The 21554-nt window shown below is 40.1% G+C and overlaps 1 protein-coding gene across 5 annotated transcripts in view; it reads right to left on the bottom strand.

The window, feature by feature from the left end:
* The window catches only part of PDGFRA (platelet derived growth factor receptor alpha), a 66772-nt gene that overhangs the window by 9145 nt on the left and 36073 nt on the right, over positions 1–21554 (bottom strand). For 4 of the 5 annotated variants that reach the window (XM_073001253.2, XM_078394676.1, XM_073001251.2 and 1 more), the window contains exons 13-20: positions 17260–17364; positions 12334–12444; positions 11473–11626; positions 10408–10574; positions 7204–7313; positions 5001–5123; positions 3630–3741; positions 175–274 (exon numbers count right to left, since the gene is read on the bottom strand). In XM_073001253.2, coding sequence (XP_072857354.2) covers positions 175–274; positions 3630–3741; positions 5001–5123; positions 7204–7313; positions 10408–10574; positions 11473–11626; positions 12334–12444; positions 17260–17364 — 982 coding nt within the window. The remainder of the gene's footprint in view (positions 1–174; positions 275–3629; positions 3742–5000; positions 5124–7203; positions 7314–10407; positions 10575–11472; positions 11627–12333; positions 12445–17259; positions 17365–21554) is intronic. The other variant, XM_020792507.3, reaches the window with a different exon arrangement.

The following is a 21554-nucleotide window of genomic DNA, read 5'->3' as shown; positions in this document are numbered from 1 at the left end:
TAGGTATTGTTTCTGTTTTTTTAAAGTCAGGTAGTTTAGGTATCTGGCTGCGGAGTTGGGAGTTCGATTCCCCACTGTGCCTCCTTAACACATAGGGGAGTTCCATGGGGCCCCTTCCAGCTCTGCAATTCAGAGATGATGGTAACAAATAAGAAGGAAAAGAAAAATACATACACTTCATTGGTAGCATGGTCTGGCTTTGCCATTCGATAGCCACTTTTGATTTTGTTATAAAATGTAGAGTCAACCATCATGCCAGGGTAAGGGGTACCACCTGAAATTAAAGAGAAATAAGATATTGTTAAATAGTCAAGAAAAGAGCCAATATGACATTATGGCTAAAGTGACGGACTGGTGGGTAGGAGACTGAGGTTCAAGTCCACACTGGTCCATGAAATGCACTGGGCCCCCTTCAACCTGACCTATCTCACAGGCTTGTTGTGAGGAGAAGACCAGGAGGAGGAAAACCAGGAGTTCCACTTTCAGGTTGATGGAAGAAAGTGGGGTATAAACATAAATAATAATAAATAGTGCAAAAGATTTTTTTTTAAAATAAAGGATGAGTGCTATCTAACAAAATACAGTGGTGCCTCGCTTAACAAGCAATTCGTTTAACGATGAATCCGCATTGCGATTTAGTTTTTGCGATTGCAAAAGCGATCGCATAATGATGTTTTAAATGGGAAAACATCGCTTTGCAATGATCGGTAAGCTGTTTTGCTTGTTCAATGTACATTGAAGACAAGGCTTTAAACAGTTCCCCAAAATTCCAGAAAGTAATTTGAGTCAAGTTACAACCAAGATATGATCTGATTATACCCTTGAAGCATCCACATGTCAAACAGGCACAGAATGTCTGAATAAGATGATTCCTCTTGGGTTTTCTGCTTGCCAATGATTGGGAAAAGTCAGCATAGGGCACAGTTAACCAAGGCTGTGTTTGCAGGAGGTACCTTGTGGAAATATTTGTAAAAAAAACTAACTTGCCAGCGGACAATGATAACAACTATTGACCCGTCACCAGTGTTCCCTTCCTCAGCAAGCTAGTGGAGAGAGTGGTGGCTGATCAGCTTCAGGTGCTCCTGGAGGAGACCAATGCCCTTTGATCCACTCCAGTCTAGCTTCAGGCCCACACCATGGCATGGAGACAGCATTGGCCACTCTGCAAGTTGACCTTTTGAGGGAGACTGATAGGGGAAAATGTCCTTGTTGGTCCTCCTCAACCTATCAGCGGCCTTCAATACCATCAACCACGGTATCCTCCTGGGGTGGCTCTCTGGGTTGGGGACTGGCAGCCTGGCCTTGGCCTGGCTCCGGTCCTTCCTCAGGGACCATCCTCAGAGAGTACAGCTTGGCGAGATAATGTCCACCCCTTGGACCCTTGTGTGTGTTCTCTCAGGGATAGATCATCTCCCCAATGTTGTTTAATATCTATATGAGGCCTCTGGGGGAGGTCATAAGAAGTTTGGAGCTTTGTGTCACCAGCTCTATCTCTCCTTCCATCCTTCTGAAGAGGATGATGTCCCATCCCTTGAGCATTGCCTGGATGCCGTGCTGGGTGGATGAGGGAAAATAGAATGAGGCTGAACCCAGGCAAGACTGAGATCTTGCAGGTGGGTGCCCCTAGTGTTTGTGGATTTGGTGCCTCCTCTCTTTTTGGGGGGTGGTGTTACTCTTTCCGCTAAGGATGAGGTTTGCAGCTTTGGTGTACTACTGGACCCAGCACTATCAATGGAGCCTCAGATAGCATCTGTGGTCCATTCCGCCTACTTCCACCTAAGACAGGCCTTCCCGGACCTTGCAATACCTTAATTACAACATCTAATTACAGTGAGTGGTCTCAACACTTACACTATCAGTCCTGCTGTCTTGCTCTATATTATTTTTATTATTATTATTTAAATTGTTGGTTGTGTTATCCTTATTTTGATTTTATATTATTATGTTCATTGTTTACGTTGGAATTGTGTATGTTTTATTTGTTTAGTATGTAAACTGCCCAGAGTGGCCTAGTAGCCAGATGGGCAGTATAGAAGCCAAATACATACACATACATACATACATACATACATACATACATACATACATACATACAGACAGACAGACAGACAGACAGACAGACAGACAGACAGACAGACAGACAGACAGACAGACAGACAGACAGACAGACAGACAGAGTAGTTTGGAAATGTTTCTTTGGGCACTGAATTCAGCTTGCTGAGATTCAAGCAATAGATTCACAAACTTTCTGTTTGTTTGGTTGTTGTTGTTTTGGAGGGGGCTTGTTTTAGAAAGGGAGGGGGTTGAATCTGGAATATTTTTGGTCTTTCTTGCATGGATTCTTCTTTCCCCCATTGACTCACTAGATTTTTCCAGGATTTACTAGAATTTGAAGGACCCTTCAAGACTTTCCGAGAAGTACATTTTTCTTGAACTTTTAGAATTCTTTCAATCATGCTATCACAAAAGTATAGAGTTGGTCGTGTGCCGGTAATCAGGGGGACAAGTACAAAGCAAAGTAAAATCAAAAATTGTCATTCATTTTCTATTTGCATTTATTTAAGATGCTACTAGCTGGTATTTGGATCTCTGAGGCACAGTGGTTCCATTTTCAAGGATAAAAGCTAGAAACTTTATGGGCAAATGGCCTACAGTTAATATAAAAAGGCAGTTACTCACTATATTAGGGTTTTTTTTCATACTGGTCTATCCAGTGTTGATTTATGGATCGGTTTATTGACATCAGTACATTTCCGTTACTAACAACACCTTTTTATACTTAGAGGAAATATGTAATACAGCATTAATAAATACAAATTTAATGCTGTGTGTGTACAAACGTATCATCTGACAATCATGCATGCAAAACCTACATTGAAATGAAAGGGGCTACAAATTCAATCAAACCCCCAATGTATTCAAAAAGTTTGGTGGAACAGGTGAGTGGGTGCAATCATTTATCTGAGGCATCATTTGGTCCAGGGCCAGCCCTGCCCTGCCCTCACCCTTCACTTAATTTACAGGAAACCACTGTCTAGAGACCTAGTTAAGGGACAGAGACTCAAGAGAGGGTCTGGCCACACCCCATCCACACTGGAGATAATCAGCAATAGTTGTGGGAGGTATATAATATGCACATAAAGAATAACTATTCGGATGTGTAAAGTATTGGTCCTTTCTGGCCCATTTTGAGATATAGCCCTCTGCTCCAATTATTGTACAGATGGGCTCCAAAAACCTCATATTTTGAAAATAGCAATTAGCTTTAGCAGAGAATCTGTGGGGTGGACTTCTGACCCTCTTGATCAGAGATGGCAAAGTGTGGTCTTCCAGGTGTTGTTGAACTCAGACTCTCAGAAGTCCAAGAGGAAAGAGACAACAGAGAGGGAGGAGGGGGTTGCAGTAACATCCAGAGAGGGGTAGAGCATGCCTGTACCTGCTCTAGATATTACTGAACTTCCGCAAGCCAGCATGGCCAATGGACGGAGTTGATGGGCATCAAATTCTCCAATGCTTGGGAGGCTATACTACCAGCTATAGACATTCATCTAAACAATAGCATGCTTGTAAATCTCCAGAGATTTATGCAGATTGGTTATTTTATATGCCAGAATAATTATGATACCTACCAAGAGAAAATATTTCCCAGAGCAGAATGCCATAAGACCAGACATCACTTAATGTTGTATACAGGTTATCAAAAATGCTTTCAGGTGCCATCCATTTCACTGGAAGGAAGGTCTAAAAGAATGCAAAGAGTCAATGAGAATGAATACAGGAGCAAACATAAGAGGTTCATAACCAATATATTTAAATTTGATTTCTAGACTGTTTCAGAGGCTTCGGGTGGGTAGCAGAATTTAAAATCACCATTGTAGTTGCCATTGTCATCACTACTGTTGTCATCATCATATCACACTGTCACTAACTAGCCAAATATAATGAAGCTTTTTAAAAGTGTTATACTACAGAATCAATAGTATCATCTGATGAAATATCAGATTTTCCGCATTTCAGGTTTGTTTAAGAAATTTCTATTCCATACAGTAACAATTGCTGTGTGATTATGAGCCTCGCATTCTGTCATTAATTACAGAAGCCAGTGGAAAGAAAGTAATTGATTTCTACAGAAAGACACTGAAGAGTGTTTCCATGCTAGCTGATTGAATAAGGTCTTGGGAAATGAGGGCCTGATTAAAAAAATTAAAGAAACACTTATGTTCATTTACTTTTATCCCAGTATGTCTGTGAATATTCTCAGTCATCCAGGTGAGGTTATCTGGAAGTTGAGTCATGGCAACTGGACTTCTTTCTTACTGGGTTGAAACATTTTGCTACTCATCCAAGTAGCTTCTTCCATCTGAGGAGAGTTGGTAGGAGATCCCTGATATAGCTTCCACACTGGATGAGTAGCAAAACATTTCAACCTAATAAGAAAGAAGTCCAGTTGCCATGACTCAACTTCAAGATTTTATCCCAGTATATTTTTGGTCTAAGATCCTATGCTAGTTAAAAAACTAGGGCTACAATGTATCTGTGAAGATTCTCAGTCAGGTGAGGTTATCTGGAAGTTGACTCATAGCAACTGGAAAGAAGTCCAGTTGCCATCACTCAGTTTCCAGACAAGACTACAGTGGTTTGGTTCATAGGAAGGTAGCTCGGGATCCATAGAATTTTTCATAGGATCTCCTTCTCTGAGGTTTAGGAGGTCTGCTTTCATATGCCTCCATGAGAAAGATGGTATTCTTCCAACAGAGCTGCAATGGCCCTGGAGTTGTACTTCTTATTTCCTTGCCTTTGGAATCAATTCTGAAGATCTCCAAATGGGAGTGGATGAGCAGGGGTGGTTAAAAGAGCGTCGCCACCTTCCACATGGCCAACCCCTATTGCTGATCCAGTCATGGTGAAAGAGAGGAAAAAGGGGCCACTCAGTCTCTGATTTTCCCTTCCCTGTCCCCAAAGGATTACTGTCCCCAAAAAATAAAGGTAAAGGTACATACACTGCCTTTGGACACATAGTTCGAGTCATGCATGATATCTCTAGCCAATCCAAAGTCACAGATCTTCACAATTTTCCCTTGTGCCAAGAGGACATTTCGTGCTGCCAAATCGCGATGCACACACTACAGAATAAAGAAGTGACATTAAGAGTGGCCCCACCAATTCATTGTCTTCAATGCATGTGACACTTAACAAGTGCTAAGAAGAAAACATTAATGATTTCAAGAATCTTATAGTCAAACTTTTGAAATAGGAAAGTTATCAGTGGCCATGGAGGAAAGGGAGAGAAAAGGGTATATCTGGACCTTCCAGATCTAATGGAGGGAACCATTACTTTAGTTTACACAAGGTTTCTGTATAAGCTCACTTCTGTAGATGCTGCACTACACCACACAATACACAAGCAGTAATTTTATTTAGGATGTAAGAAAAGTATATTATTTAATTAGATGCAACCCTCATTCATAATACATGTGGTAACTGTTGTTGTTGTTTAGTCATTAAGTTGTGTCCGACTCTTCGTGACCCCATGGACCAGAGCATGCCAGACCTTCCACTCCCTCCCGGAGTTGGATCAAATTCATGTTGGTAGCTTCAGTGACACTGTCCAACCATCTCCTCCTCTGTTGTCCCCTTCTCCTCTTGCCTTCACACTTTCCTAACATCAAGGTCTTTTCCAGGGAGTCTTCTCTTCTCATGAGATGGCCAAAGTATTGGAGCCTCAGCTTCAGGATGTGTCCTTCCAGTGAGCACTCAGGGTTGGTTTCCTTTAGAATGGATTGGTTTGTTCTTGCAGTCCAGGGAACTCTCAAGAGCCTCCTCCAGCACCACAATTCAAAAGCATAAATTCTTCGGCAGTCCAGCTCTCACTTCCATACATCACTACAGGAAAAACCATAACTTTGACTATGCAGACCTTTATCAGCAAGGTGAAACCTCTGCTTTTTAAGATGCTGTCTAGGTTTGTCATCGCATTCCTCCCAAGAAGCAGGCGTCTTTTAATTTTGTGGCTACTGTCACCATCTGCAGTGATCATGGAGCCTGGATCATAGTAACTATTAGCCTTTTCAATATCTTTGGGAACAAATTCACAACTGGATGCACTTTTTGGAACTATGCTCTCATCTCAGAACTGACATGTAGGATTATGTGGATCCTCACCCAAAATTGATACCTAAACAATGTGACATGTTACAACAAACATTTGATTTTAACTTAGATACCTATGTAATTCAATAACAAAACAATAGCTTTCCAGACAATGTTGAAAAAAAAGAGCATAGAAATGTCTTTGCCCAATCAGGAGTAAAAAAGTAAAAGAAAAATAATGATAAAAAAATTGGAAAGTAGCATTCTACATACCCCGACCACCTTGACACCTCCCACCCCATGAACCTTAAAACACTTCTGACGACAATTGGTCCTCTTGCTCTCCTTGCTTTCCTTCCTGCTGGGGGAGCAAAACTGAAGATCCTCTTGGTTACAGCAGGAAGGGGAAGGAGAGGAAGTGCTCCAGAAAAGAGGAGGTGCAGCAGCTGTTACTTTGGCATCAGGCCTCTTATGATCAGACCAGAACTCTGTCTTCTTTAACATCCTGCTTCACACAGCGGCCAGCCAGATGTAACAACTCTCTCTTTCTGTAGTTTCCCAGCAATGTCTTCTTCAAGGAAGGAACTGGTATCCCTATTTGGTGATGCAGCCTTTGCCAGTCAGTGCAGAAGATCATAGCATATGTCTGGATGGCACCATGGTAACATTTCTGGAGTTGTAATTTAATCCCTTTGATTCTGAAAAGCACCCTGTTGAGAACAGCTGCTTTAATTTTTATCTTCATTCTAATCAAAACCTTGTATAATAAAACAATGTTATTGTTTTGAAAGGACTGGAGGATAGTTTTTATGTTGAATGTTAATGTTCTGGACACTACTCTGGAACCAAAGGCTATGGATGAAATAAATTAAACAGATCAACATAATGAATAATCTCTTGCATTTTGTGTGTTTGAGAACCATCATAGTATTTGTTTGCTGTTTCTTTTATGAAATAACTTTAAAAGCTCCCATAAACAGACATTGTTTAACATTAGAAAAAAAAAATTCTTCATGTTTTCCTCTTGTACATGGAAGCACATGAAAGCAAGCCCCATGGAATTTAGACTTACATTTGAATAGAAATTATAAAACCACTCTAGTGGACACTCACATTTTTAGATGCTAAGAACTCCATTCCTCGAGCCACTTGGTAAGTGAAGCTTAGTAGGTCCAGCAAACTGAGGCCTTCTGAATTGTCATCTGAAAGGAGATTTTTGACATCTTGTTGTGTAGAGAGAAGGAGAAATAAATGACAATATTTGTGAAGGGAAAATGCCTTGAAGGCTAAATCCAACAGTCAGTTTGTTTCCGTGTTTAAGGAGGTGCACACAAATCAATGTGGGACATTTTTCAGGTCACAGACATTGAGAAAATAAGCAGATCAGCCCTCTGACATAACTGAAGACTGCTTCCCCTTAAATAGATACTGTAGGTTCCCAAACAAATGCTGCTGTTGTTTTCCTACGTGAGTCTAATGGTCATTCATTCCTCTCAAGCCTCCACGGCACAACGTGTTTCTCCAAAATCTTTCTGCAAAACAAGTGACTCCTTTGTACAGTATATTCACATCAATCCGTGTCTCTTTAAAAAAAGAAAGATCCAAATCTAAAATATAGCTTTTATTTCTCTTTTGATTATAGACTTTTCTCCAGAAACTGTAAGATTAGAAAGGTACCACCCGCATAATATACAGCTTGTTGTTGTTGTTGTTTTAACTTTATTCTACTTGTGGTTTAAGCCCAAAGCAGTCATTTAGAAATGGCACATCTTGTCCAGTTTTTAAATCCATGATAATCCTTTTTAGCTTTGCTGAGCACAGTTGTATTCTTTGGTAAAGTATTCATTGGGGGTTTATGCCATGCCATCAAAGCACCAACGATTCTATGGCAGCAGCTCTTATTTTGCCCTTGAAATGACAGTAGGAAAAAAGACTAAAGTCTGGTTATTCAATCCCTTCCATTGGACCAGTGACTAAATTATAGTGGACTAGTCTGTACCAAGGAAACCTGGGTCTGGAAAAGGATCAGGTTCAGAAACCAAAGAAGCCATGGGTTGGATTTCTCTGTAAAAGAGCAGTAAAAGGGATGAGTTAGCCATATGGCATCCACTAACCCTCAATTCAGTACTTTGCCCATTGCTTGAGAGTTAGCTGCCGGGAATAACTCTTAAAAGAAAAAGTATAGCCAGATGTTCCAATTTTGATGATTACAGATGTTTTTTAAAAAAAAACACGTGCCAATTTCACATGTGACACTAACTGTAAACAGGCTTAACAATAACATTGCACTGACTAGTTCTCTTTACATCAGTCAAGTGTTGTCACTGTAACAGGTGGTCCATGGTGTGAGAGGAGGTCTCACCTAAGCTTCGGCCACAAACCACCTTTGGTCATTATCATGGAAAGGGGAAAGGGAAGGTATATGTCCTCCCATTCCAGTGGTGATTTTAACTTATGAGTATTTATTGATACAAGCACTCTGTTGTTTTAAAGAAAGCTCCTCTGCTTGTTCCACAGAAATGAGGACTCAACCAGATACAAATTCCCCATGCACTGCATACTACAGTGGGAAAATCAATTCATTCGAAATGTAGCATTGGGAGAGAGAGATGCAGACCAGCAGAAACATAAATCAATTAGTTCAAGATCAAATCAAGCCTGAACTTTCACTAGAAGCTAAAATGACTAAACTGATATTATCACACAGTGGACATATACAGAAAAGACAAGGTTTACTGGAAAAGACTATAAGGCTGGGGGGAATGGAAGGCAGCAGGAAAAGAGGATGAACTAAAATGAGATGGACTGAATTTATAAATAAAGCCATAGCCTTTAGTCTCTGGAGCAAAGAAAGACAGTTAATGAGACCTTTCAGATGTCATTAATTCATATAGTTGTGGTGAGTCAGCAACAACTTGATGGTATGTAACAACAACAGCAACCTAGTAGGAAAATACTGTACCTAAAATGACTTTGCATCCTCTTTTTATTTTTAAACAAACAAACATTTTCTTGGGGTCGAACTAAATGTTAAGAGGATTGCACACCACCTATGATGATCATGTTTGGCCTCTTACAACAGGATTTCCTTACAGAGGCTTGTTTCATCCATCTGACTTGCAAATTAAATTTGTGTTTACCTTGCAGTGATGAATTACAACACAAAGCACACTGGAACACTATGCGGGAGGGTGAAGAAAAATATAGTCTAGGACAAACAGGTCTTTCACCACTTAAGGGAATATCATTTCTTAACCATATTGCCAAGTGTTTCCATTAGAATCAGGATTGGGCTACCCTAATACTCAGTGCATATTTCTAGTATGCTTTTAGTTCTCATTTCATTTAAGTTGGAGGATACTGGCTTCCTCAAGATAAATAAAACCAGTATTGTCCCTGGAACACTGTGTTATGGTTTTAAGTAGCTCAGAAATAAATTTTTGCTTGGGATAAATTAGCAGTAGCTCAGATTGCAGTTGAACATACTGTTGCCAACCTTGAAAAGCTGGCTAGGTTGCAAGACAGAATCTGCACCCATGCTTGAAACCTTCTGTGTCTATTTGGCCTAAAGTGAAATATGGACCAAAAGTCATCCATGCTGGGAAAAAGAATTGCGCCCTTTGGACAAAATGGGCACAAGCTGTGATCCTCCGGGATGTTTCTGAATAAGTGGGCATTTGAACATAAGAGCATGCATTCACTACAGTCTGACCAGAGAAACAAAAATTGGGGCAATCACATAAGCAATAGATTTTGGCTCATAAAAGAGCCAGACAATATTATGGATATTAAGGCAAAACTAGGTGTGACAGAGAAGCTTTGCAGATGGATTTTCCAGTGTCCTTTCTCACTTTAAGAGCCAAAAGAAAGAGGAGTAAACCAAATTGGAAGTTAGGCATGTGATATCTATCCCCCCCCTTCCTACCCTGCAAAGTTATTGCAGTTCAGTGGAGAATTATGATTGTATTAAAGAAAATAATGAAGTAGGAGAACTTACATGAAGCTGGTTGCTCCAACACAGGAGGCATTCAAGAGAAAATGGGACACCCATCTGTCAGATCTGCTTTGATTTAGATTCCTGCTCTGAGAGCTGGGGTTGGGCTTGATGGCTTACTAGGCCCCTTCCAACTCAAGTACTCTATGATTCTCTAACCTTCAGTACTGTAACTAATTAAAGCACCCACTTTGAAAAAGAAGTCAAGAAATCTCCCAAAAGGTAGCTAACTACGCAAGTTGGTTTTTAGCAGAAACATATATTGTTTAGAATAAATTAAGTTATACTTTCAAAGATAAATATTCCCCTACACCTAAACTTACCTGATAGGGATTTCTTCTTATATGAAGCTGGTCGATCATAAAGTGATCTTTGGATGTCAGAATATTTTGATCTATCTTTCCTTTCTAGCATCGGCACATATTGTGTTGTCTCTGCTTGTTTCATGTCCATATATTCACCATTGTTTTCGAAGGATAGGATTACATAACTAGAATAAAAACACAACCATGTTATAAAGAAATATGTACAGAATGGGATTTATGACTCTTCCACACCCTGTTCACCTCTCTACTTTTGTCGGTCACAGAATAGAGTACAAGATACAGTGCAAAACACTGTAGACAGTGGCAGCGAGAGCAGTCCCGTTAAATCAATTGAACTTTCATAGCAGTTGATTCATGAAATCACCACTGATTCAATGGACTTTCTTATGGCTTACTTCCTACTTGCTATTCGATTTCAGACTTTATTTCCAAAATGCTCAAAGTGTACTTAGAAAGAAATAAGGAGACTATCTGCAAATGTCAACAGTTCCATTCACTGTGCTAAGATGGCATTGTCCTCCAGTAACAATGATGAACTCTCAGTCTTTCTGCCAACTTTGAAGATATTGTCCCAGTGATTGGGAGATGATTCAAAGTTGGGAGGAAGGTTATGGATCTTTTGGCAGCTTTATGACCAAAGTAAATGAGTGTCAAAATTGGCACATTAAAAAAAATCCTGACTGCAGGCAGTGGGACCCTAGCATTCACTCTCCTCACTGGCACTTTCCTTGGGAAAAACTAGGGAAGTGTTGGTGAGCATTGAGAGTGCCCTGCAGAATTGGTGCTCAATGAAAACATCTTGCTGAGGCACCTTCAGAAAGAAGCATGCTCACCTTACTACTTATGCTTGCTGAGACAGGGAGACTGCAATTTTTGCAAAGTATCTCACCATCCTATCACAAAACTTAGCCATTAGCTTGGCACTTCTATAATGCTCATGCTTGCCATTGTTATGCAACCTGCCTTAGGCATATGGTAATGAATCTGCAAATTAACTATAGTTCTGTGTCACACTTTGAATGTGGACCAACTGATGACCTTAGAAATTAAATACTACAGTACCTCCGAGTACTTTCATCGGCTGAGTTCATCCCAAAGATGTCCAGATCCTTCTTGGTCTTCTCAGGATATCGGTTCAGAAAGTTGTCCCTATTTTTATGTAGGTAGTTCACCAAGTCTCCATAAAAGCAGTATTCTGTTATGATGTATATTGGACCTGATCACGGTATGAAAGAAAGAAAAAAAAAATTTTTTTTTAAAAAAAAGCTTCTTGCTAGGATCATCTTCAGAGAATGGTGAGAAAAGACCTAAGATTAACAAGAAGGTTGCTGCCTTCACAGTTTTGGCTCTCTGTCTGTGCACAAATAATAATAATAGTGACAACTCAATGAATATCAATCTGGCTGCTGTAATGAAGAAAAATTGGGGGGGGGGACACCCAGAGAGGGGTTTGGTGTGAAGAGCCCAGCTCTGATAATGAGAACAAATCTCTGGACTATCTACCCTACTATGCAACTGTTTGGCTCTCGTAACAATGATCCAGGGCTTCCATTATGACATCCCACACATCAACATATAAAAAGAAATCCCGAAGCCTTCACAAATATGAATTGTGACTTGCCAGGTATTTGATAGCCATCCTGATGGGCATCCATCCATGGCTAACCACAGTTTGTAGGGTCAAAAAAGGTCTGAAAGCCATATTAGATCCAATGGTGGCTATGGCAGGCAGACATTTATATTACTTAGATAAATCATTTGTAGAATTATGATGTAGGAATATCAAGAGCCTCCTAGTCAAACAGCTACCTTTTTGACACAACTGATTATGAACTACCTACCTGTGGGGCCAAAACAGCAGGACATCAAGTACCCATCGGTTTACAATTTTACAACAGTGACACCGCTATAAGGCAAACCTACCTGATTTTGTACAGGCTCCTAACAGGTTAACTATGTTCAAGTGAGGTCCAAGATGGGTCATTATCTTTAATTCAGACATGAGAGCCTGTTTTTCACTGGATCGTGCAGTGGCTACAGGGAAAATAAGTGGGACAGCTAATTAGAATTATATGCATATTTTAACAATAATAGCATTGAACAGAGATAGAGATCTTGCTGGCCCATGACCTTCTTGTGAATGGCCTCCAGTGTTTGTATGGGTCTGGAGAACTTTGTGGGGCAGAGATTTTTTAAGGAGAAAAACAACTTTAAAAAGAAATAGATTTTTATCAAATATATGTCTTATATAACAAAAAGTAATGGTGCATTTGTACAGTAGAGATTCATTTGACATTTTAACTGTGTTGGTTTTTGAATCAGACTATATAAACATCAATCTAATTGAAGACAAGCCAGTTCAAACATAATTGAGATTAATCTACTGTGACGCAGTTGGTACCATATACATTTTGTAAGAGGAGTTGCAGATTTCCCAGTTCTGCTGCTATGTGAGTCAAGCCTTTTAAATGAAAAGCTTGTGATGTCTTTAAAAGCTCTGAGGGATTTGAAACACAAAAATCAGATTAGGTCAAAAACTACTTTTATTTATTTATGAATTACGGGCATTCTAAAACTGACCTCTTCATGAGGATTATATTGTATCTCCTCTGAAGGTGGCATCCTTAGATCCTTCTAAGTGTCGTGGACAAGGTGAAACAACTACTTCCATCAGCAGATGTGAGGGGCAGGGCAACCCTTGCTTCTGCACCTCCCAGTACACCTCCAGAATCATCTTAGAGGACTGGGAAATTGTTTATACCACCAAGTAAACTTGAAAACTTTCAGGCTTTTACAGAAGTCTGGATGGCCTTGATTAAGGTATTACCCACTTATAGATCATTGTCTTCTAATGTTCCCAAATGGTTCTTTTTTTATTATGTTATTTTCTGAGTAAGGAAGGCTAAGAGGTTCGATCATGATTAATTCTGATTCCCAGGCTAATGCACAGAATGTATATAATCCAATATGCTTCAGATTTCACATTTCTCTTAATTCAACAATGTAAATCCCAATGCAAAAATTTGTGCATTAAAAATGCATGTTTTAGGAGAGGAGACATTTATAAGTAAGCACATTTATATGAAATACATTTGGCAAAGCATTATTTGGTAGGAAGATACTTCAAAAGTGAAGTGTGTGCACACGTACACGTGTGCATGTATGTGAATTCAAATTGCTAATGAAGAAGTGTGCATGAATACATAAAATACACATGATCTGAAAATCAGGGAATTGGTGTTACATGGCTTGAAGGTTTCAGGTTTGGTTTTCTGGGGTTTTTTTGGGGGGTGTCCGTTTTTGGCATCGTCCTTGTCTTCTGTAGGTTCTTCCTTCCCAGTTGCATTTCATGGCCAGTGTGAGTACAGTGGTGCCTCACATTACGACATTTATTCGTTCCAGCGAAATCGCTGTAGAACGAAAACGTCACAATGCAATTTTTAAAAGCCCATAGAAACGCATTAAAACCGGATTAATGTGTTCCTGGGGGCTTCAAACTCACCATCCAGCGAAGATCCTCCATAGCGCAGCCATTTTCGCTGCCTGTGCAGCGAGGAATCCATGTGAAAACACAGCAGGCGGCCATTTTGTTTACCCGGTGGCCATTTTGAAACCGCTGATCAGCTGTTAAAAAATCATTGCATTGCGATGATCGGTTCCCGAAGCAGGGAACCGATCATTGCAAAGTGAAATTCCCCCATAGGGAACATTGTTTTGTGATCGCTTTTGTGCGATTTCATGATCAAATGGAGCGCCCGTCTTGCGGGGCGCCACTGTACCTTGATTTAAAAAATGGACTAGTGAGGGTAGCCATCTATTTATATGGTGTGGTTTGTCTCTAATGTGCATATGCAAAACAATAAATACCCATGGCCTAATCTTTGGCACAGGAGATAACCAGCAGCAAATGTGGATGTGAAATAATTATGTAGCATCCTGAGAGGAGTAAGTAGTTGTCTCAAGAAGGGGATACACTGTGCTCAAAGGCTCTGTTTCTAATGACCACCTTGGTGTCAATTAGCGAATGTCTTGTGTCATGGACATACATCTGATGTCTTCTGATGAATTTCGTTGTATGTGTATATACTTACAATGACAATAAATTATTATTATTATTATTATGAAACAAATGACTACTCAGCAAGTCTCTGTTATGAATGTATTCACAGAGTACAGACAATGTGGCAGCTGCTTTAGTGGAGTGGCTCGCTGAGAGGACTCCTAAGCAAGAACAATTAAAGCCTTAATCCAGTGGGCTTTCACAGGGTTGGACAGTTCCTTCCCCTTCTGAAATGATTCAAATATGCCATCTGTTTCATATGCTTTCAGTGCAACTCTGCCCTCTAGCTTCCATTCCAAAAGTTAACTATCCTGTTTCCCCGAAAATAAGACCTAACCTGAAAATAAGCCCTAATATGACTTGTTCATGATGCTTGTAATATAAGCCCTACCCCAAAAATAAGCCCCGGTTAAGTGAAACCCCACCCTCCACAATTGTGCAGCATTGTGCAGCAACTAGAAGAAGATGACATGACTGTAAAATAAAACATCCCCTCAAAATAATCCCTAATGCATTTTTGGAGCAAAAATTAATATAAGACCCTGTCTTATTTTGGGGGAAACACGGTAGGTATGGGACAAAATGGAAGAAGAAACTCCTGAGACCCATGAAATAGTGAACTGACCTTCAGAATGAAACAAGGCTTGGTTCTGAGAACAATTCTCCAGACAGTTTCTACTATGAGGGAAGGATAGTTATATTGTCAGAAGGCGTTGAAAAAAGAACAACTTTCTATGGCGCTCTGGTTTATGGGAAGAGGTGGGAAGAGGTGTGGTTCTCAAGAGAAGGTGAGTTTCAAACAGTAAAGACATAACCCTGGAGGTGACAAGGCCTTGGATAGAGAAAAGTTACAATGTCTGATCCATTTGATGATTTAATGTTTTGAAATGTTCCGATGATCAGACCCCTCTTCCTCAGAAGATGGGAATGGGGGAATGCAGTGTCTCCGATTCTAGTAGTTTTGTAGTCAAAGGCTAGGTCTTTTTGGTCTTGAGAATTTTCCTTTCATTTTTCAAGGACTTCAGGGTGGAGGGGAATCAGATTTATTTTTCAGATGAATTAAGGTGAGCAGGTATGAGGTGTTCATACTGGAGAAAGATTTTGAACTCTCCCCTTCCTTTGCTACCCTCAGGACGAAGAGAAGAAGAAGAAGCACAACCATATTGTTTATGAGAGCACTTTTGTTGTTGTTTATTTTACCAGACCCTCAGAAATAGCTGCTACTATTGTTTGATCTTCTAAACTAAGCCTTTTGGAAGGAGCATGTAGGGCGGTGTGCGGCTGAAAAGAGTCCCTGGACATGGAACCTTCACTTCAACCTAAGAGGGCTGATGAAATAAAGCTGTATCAGTGTTCTCAGAAATTTCTTCTGGGGGAAAGAAAACTTTAGGCTCATTTAAATTTCCTTTTGTGATCTCTGATGGCTGTTGTAATCATTTATCTTTCTCTCTTGTTCCACCACTACCACCAAATATAGAATTCAGTCAGGCTGCAATTTCATAATAGCTGAAAAGTAGTGGGATCTGCTAATCTGGTGCATGGAGAATCAGAATCCCCCTTGCTGGAGCCTCTAAAATTCTCCCACTCAAGCCTAACCAATGTCCCACTTGTTCCCTTTCCCAACTGGGAGAGTACATGTGAATCTGAAAGCTCTTAGACAAGCTGGCAAGCCCTATCAGAATCCACAGCTGGACTTTATCTAGCACCTACAAGTCCTGCTGACATTGGTCTACTCCTCCAGCCTTTTCTCTGCACAGGGATGGGACAGAGGAGCAAAGCCTAGCTCCTGGCCTCGTGCTTGATGGAAAGAACAACTATACCAGGGACCTAATGATGTGAGGAAGTATGGCCGTGCCATGAAACCATATGTCTCCCCACCCCACCATGATTCTTTATCTCTCATTAAGAAGGCTCATTTCTCTGTTAGCAAGTCTTTGGTGAGGGATGACTCACAAAGAAGATACTTCTCAGGATGAAACAAGTGGCTGCAGTTTTCTTCCACAAATTCTAATACACTTAATTTTGTTATAAATAAGTAGGCTTCCTTCTCCAGCTCCCTGCTGTATCCATCAGACCAAAGAGACAGGAGGAGATGGTGGTCTAAGACAATGGGGAATCTGAGGCAAAAAGGATTTCCACTGTCCAGGTAAAGAGCAAGCAGCAAAAACAGATGTTTGTGAAAGATAAAAGATGATGCAGGCAAAAAAAGGACTAAGAAGCAGTAGAAAAGAGAAGAGGAAAACATGTCTTCTGCACATGAGCAAAGGCAGGAATGAACTGAGGACAGGTGGTGACCTACATGGGATAGACAGTAGAGGGGGAAAATGTAGGGGAGAAGTTAGTGGTCCCTGCATTTCAAGCCCTGGGAAGAATCCACCCACTGGTAGGTAACAAATGTCACTAGGAAAGAAGAAAGCTGAGATAGCTTATCCTCATCTGTAAGAAACTCCTCTTGAAACCAGTAGCATTTACTGCCAAACAGATATGATAAAAACTGAAGCACCCACTTTGCTTTGAAACCAGTAGTAATTGTTTAATTAATAAACTGATCAAAGTATTACAATATATAGGGTATATCTGGAGAAATTTAAAAGGAAACATAGTTTCTTGTGATAGTACTTGTTTTACATCTTGTTGGAATCAAATATCAAGAATTAAAATCCTGCCATATGGGAAATACACCACGCCAAATCAGTTTGGCTTACAACTTCTATTTCAGTCATTCTAATGGTTTGACATTAACCAGAGCGATGATGACGTGGATTACTTGTAAGCTGAAAAACACTTACGCTTCAACATTTTCACAGCCACTTTCATCACTGGCTGTGACCGGCTTAATCCATAGGCAGTTCCTTCAACTACTTTCCCAAATGCTCCGGAGCCAAGGATTCGACCTGTAGACAATAGAGCGCTGTTATTTATCCAGAAGTAACCTCATATCTTATCTCACCAAGCTAATTTGTCTAATCAAAATTAACTATCCCACTGTCCACCACAAGCAAATTGCTCCAGTCAAGTATATATGGGTTGCCTGCTCATGTAGGAAATTCGTGCACATTGCACATATCAGAGTGTGATGAGACTATTCGCCTGCAGTCCACAAATTCTTTATTTCAGGACAAACTCCATGATATCCTACTGATACTAGCCAAGTTCTCTACTCTAAGCAACAGCTTCAGCGAACCAAATGCTGTTGGTTGTAATTCTTCTTGCCAATCCTGCGTTAAAATAGTTTGCTTAGTTTGGGCTGCATTTGGTTTGAGGCTGCTCTGGCCAGAGTACTGTGGCATATATGTCGGAGATGTGGAAAGGCTTTGGAATTGTGGGAAGTCATCTGGTTGGCCAAAGATTTCCCAACTCAGTTTTAGAATACATAACATTCTTAGTCCTTTTCAAGTGCCCTGAGTGTGTACAATAAATGTCCAGTGGCAGCAATATGGAGGCAAGCTTTCCCATCCCAGAGCCAAGTGTATCCATTTGTGCACTCTTTGAACACCTGCAAAAGAGAGGCCTTCTGGTACTTGCTGTGAGTAATACAGCTAAAAAGAAGATTCAGCAGAACCCCTTTGATAAAGGCCATATTCTGACAGTAAGACTCCATTCTTTTTAATTGCATTTTTCTTTCTTCCTTTCCTTTCCTTTTTTGTTTGCAAATGGAAGAACTAGGAATCATCAGCATCTTCTCTTGAAGGAAATTTGTCGTAATGAATGGGAATGAGGTTCCCCCCCCCCGAAATTCAGTATACAAAGGATTTTCATATATAAGAACTGATGTTAATGTACTTCCTCCATGTTGACAGAACATAAAATAGGACTTGTACACACTGTTCTACCCACAAGTCAAAGTTTCCTTTGGAGATTAAAAAAAAAACTAAATGGGATGTTGTCATGTTCTGTCTACAGGGGCCACTAGTGAGAAGGTTTGCAATATGTGCAGAACAATGCCATTACAGCACACTGACAACACCTCCGAGAATGAATTGGCTGAAATCATAGCAGTGAAACCATAAAATTTAACTGATTCACAATGGTTTATAATTATAGTGAAGATCTGCTGTAGCTGTTTTAAAAGCCGGGACTAGAGTTAATGCTAGTCTTATATCTGGAAAACCAATGCTCCCTCAGGTTGCAGAAAGCCTAATTGTAAAAGCATGCTATTTCGCTACATGTTATCCATTTAGTCATTCATTTATTTCACTTTGTTTCCACCATATGAGTGTGCAAAACTGCATCTTTGTTCTGTATCTTAAAGAAAAATAACAGAGTGTTGCAAGGCATCAGTGGATCTATATCTGCAGCCCACCTCTTTGTATGCAATTTTCGTGTTTAAACAACAAAAATTATTCGTATCATGCCCAGAGAATAGCAATGTCTTCCACAGAATTTGTTGGAAAGACAATACAATAAAATGAAGATGATTTCTCCTTATCTCCACCCCCAACACACAGGCTGCTTGAGCAGTCTACTCCATTGTAGTGTAAAGCATCTTCTCCTGGTGGACAGCTGATTCCAACCCACAATTTCCATCTGACAGTAGCAGAAAGAAACAGAGGCAACAGAGCAGGGAGAACTGAACAATGGGATAGGGGGATCTTTGCTAGCACATCTGTAATTTATTGCTGAAATGTAAACTCAAGCTTCCATTGTAAGTTTCATTATACTGTAGGTTTGTGACATTAAGGTGTTACACGAGGTTAACACTATTGGAGTTAAAACACTGTAAGAACAGATTTTCTTTAAATGCCTGTTCCAGTCTAGATATCCTAGCTTTCAATGGTAATGGCAGGTCTCTAGAACTCATTAGCTGAAATCCTGTGGCATCATAGCACAAATAGTGTACCTTTTAGAGGCAAATTGTTATAAGTTAAAATATAACCTGTTGCATGCCAAGTCATTTGACTCAGTATGCAACAGATAGTGTCTACGGAGATTTCTTAACTTACTGCAAATTGCTTCCAAAATTTTTGTCATTTTCATAACTGCACAACAAGATTTCAGCCACTAGTACAGAACTCCTTTTTAAAATATGCTGTCACATTTTGCTGAAAAGAAACATAGTGATTCACTGAGATTTTGTCAGGTTGCATAGGTTGCAATCCTTCCTAATGATGCCTCTTGTTGTACTTCTAGCATTTATACATCTATACTGGTTCATTTGTGCAATCAGATCGGGTTACGAATTTTGCTTAAAGACCTCTTCATTTCCTATCTCCACAGCACAATCAAGAACTACAATACCTATATCATCAGTCAAACTTTGCAACACAACCTTCACAATCTGTGTGACTATTAAGGGTGGATCCCAGGAGAAGCCTGCCCCAACATTTCTCCTAGTAAAATGCACTGTGGCTTTAATGAACTCCTCGGGACCTATCTGACAGTTCAAAGGTTTTCTTTGGAGAAGTAACCACAATGAAATAATTCTTCCATTAAAGCTTCCATTGACTTTAATGCAAACACTGTCAGGACCTTTATTGGTAAGCCACTAGGAAGTTTGCAGTTTATTTGCCAAATAAAACTTTGATCTGGCTTCTTGATAATTCCTGATAGAATTAGAGCAACATTTCAACCCCACACCACCATGTTGAGCTTTATAACAAAGTCTGAAATCCTTTTTGTGATGGAAAATCTGTGGACCACATGGCAGGATGCAGCCTCTTGTAAATCTGTACTGGCCTGACTCAATTTAATTATCATCCAGTACCCATTCCACACATTGATAGGGATGTATGTGTGCAACATGAGAAATACCTCCTCTTCTGCCCACAGCTCTGCTAGATATGTGCACAGCAAAATGGGAGAACTTCCTGTTGGGGATTTGTCATTGCTTCCTGTGTTCAATCTTCCCATGTTCACTCCTTTGGATAAAAGGCTTGTTTACTGGGTATTTGCAGCAGGAATGTGTGGAATCAAATGAGAGTCTACAGCTGGCTTCCGCAGGCTGTAGGCAATTCATATGAAGGGTAGCCTCTACAGCTTCTGAGGCCTAAGCATTTGAAGCGGGCTCTAGGGTTAGACAGTTCTAGGGCCTACCTATAATTTAACTATGTTTATTTGAAATGTTAACAAGAAGAAAAAGGGAAATCCCCAGATCATTATCCAGATGTGAGTTACAATTGGCCTTTCCCTCCACCCTTCCAGACTGAAATCTGGGTCAGGCACTGCTTCCTTGTCCCAAAATGCGTGGTGCAATTTGATACCATAGATTTATTTGATTGAGAGGCAGAAGGAGATGTTGCAGGTAATCTGTCATTTGAAGAGGGAATTCCTTAAATCTGAAAGTATCTGAGTGCACAGCATGAACTTCGCTCACCTGACTTAATGTACAAATTAGGTTGCCTTATTTTGCGATTGGTTTTCATGATTTAAGCATGAGCTTCCTTTGAAGTCTGATTTCTCAAACATGAAAGTCTGCCTAAATCATGTCCTTCCAACACTACCATGCTTTCAACTCTATTCATAACCTATGTATAATGTCATTTTTTGCTTCTGTCTGTAATCTGCATTTTGAGGGTTGGTCTGAAGTGCAGGCATCATGCCCATACCATCTGCCCTGGGCCTGGGTATGGTTGTTCTTTCCCAATCTTCTTGAGCCTGTTTTCTACACCATTTGGTGCAATGAAGATTTCTGCAGAACTCAAAAGCTTGCACACTCTTTGTACCATTTTAGTTGATCCCAATAAAGGTGTAGCATTTCATAAGATTTTGGGAGTGTCCTAATAAAGATGCCCAAATATAAATTTTGCATAATTATCAAAGAGCTTCTCCTCTAAATAAGATAAAACTATTTGGACTTGTGGACAACTATCTTACATTGGTTCCTCAGAAAAGAAAAATCTAAACAGTGGGCCAAATGTTGCTGAGTTATGGGAGCTGTAATACAAAACTTTGGGGGTGGGGTGGACAAAGATTTAGAACAATGATCCAATAACTGGCAAGCAGGAACTAACATTTTGGTCCATCAAGGTCTGAGGAGAGATTGCCAAAAAGGTGAGGCCTCTTCTTCTTAACATGACTACACAGCCCAACTACTGCTAAATGATTTCTAAATAATGAATACCTACAACAGTACAGTGGTGCCTCG

This window comes from Pogona vitticeps, chromosome 5, assembly GCF_051106095.1.
Source record: "Pogona vitticeps strain Pit_001003342236 chromosome 5, PviZW2.1, whole genome shotgun sequence".
NCBI lineage: Eukaryota > Metazoa > Chordata > Lepidosauria > Squamata > Agamidae > Pogona > Pogona vitticeps.
The sequence above is the reverse complement of the archived record's forward strand: the minus strand, read 5'-3'. Positions and strand labels throughout refer to the sequence as shown.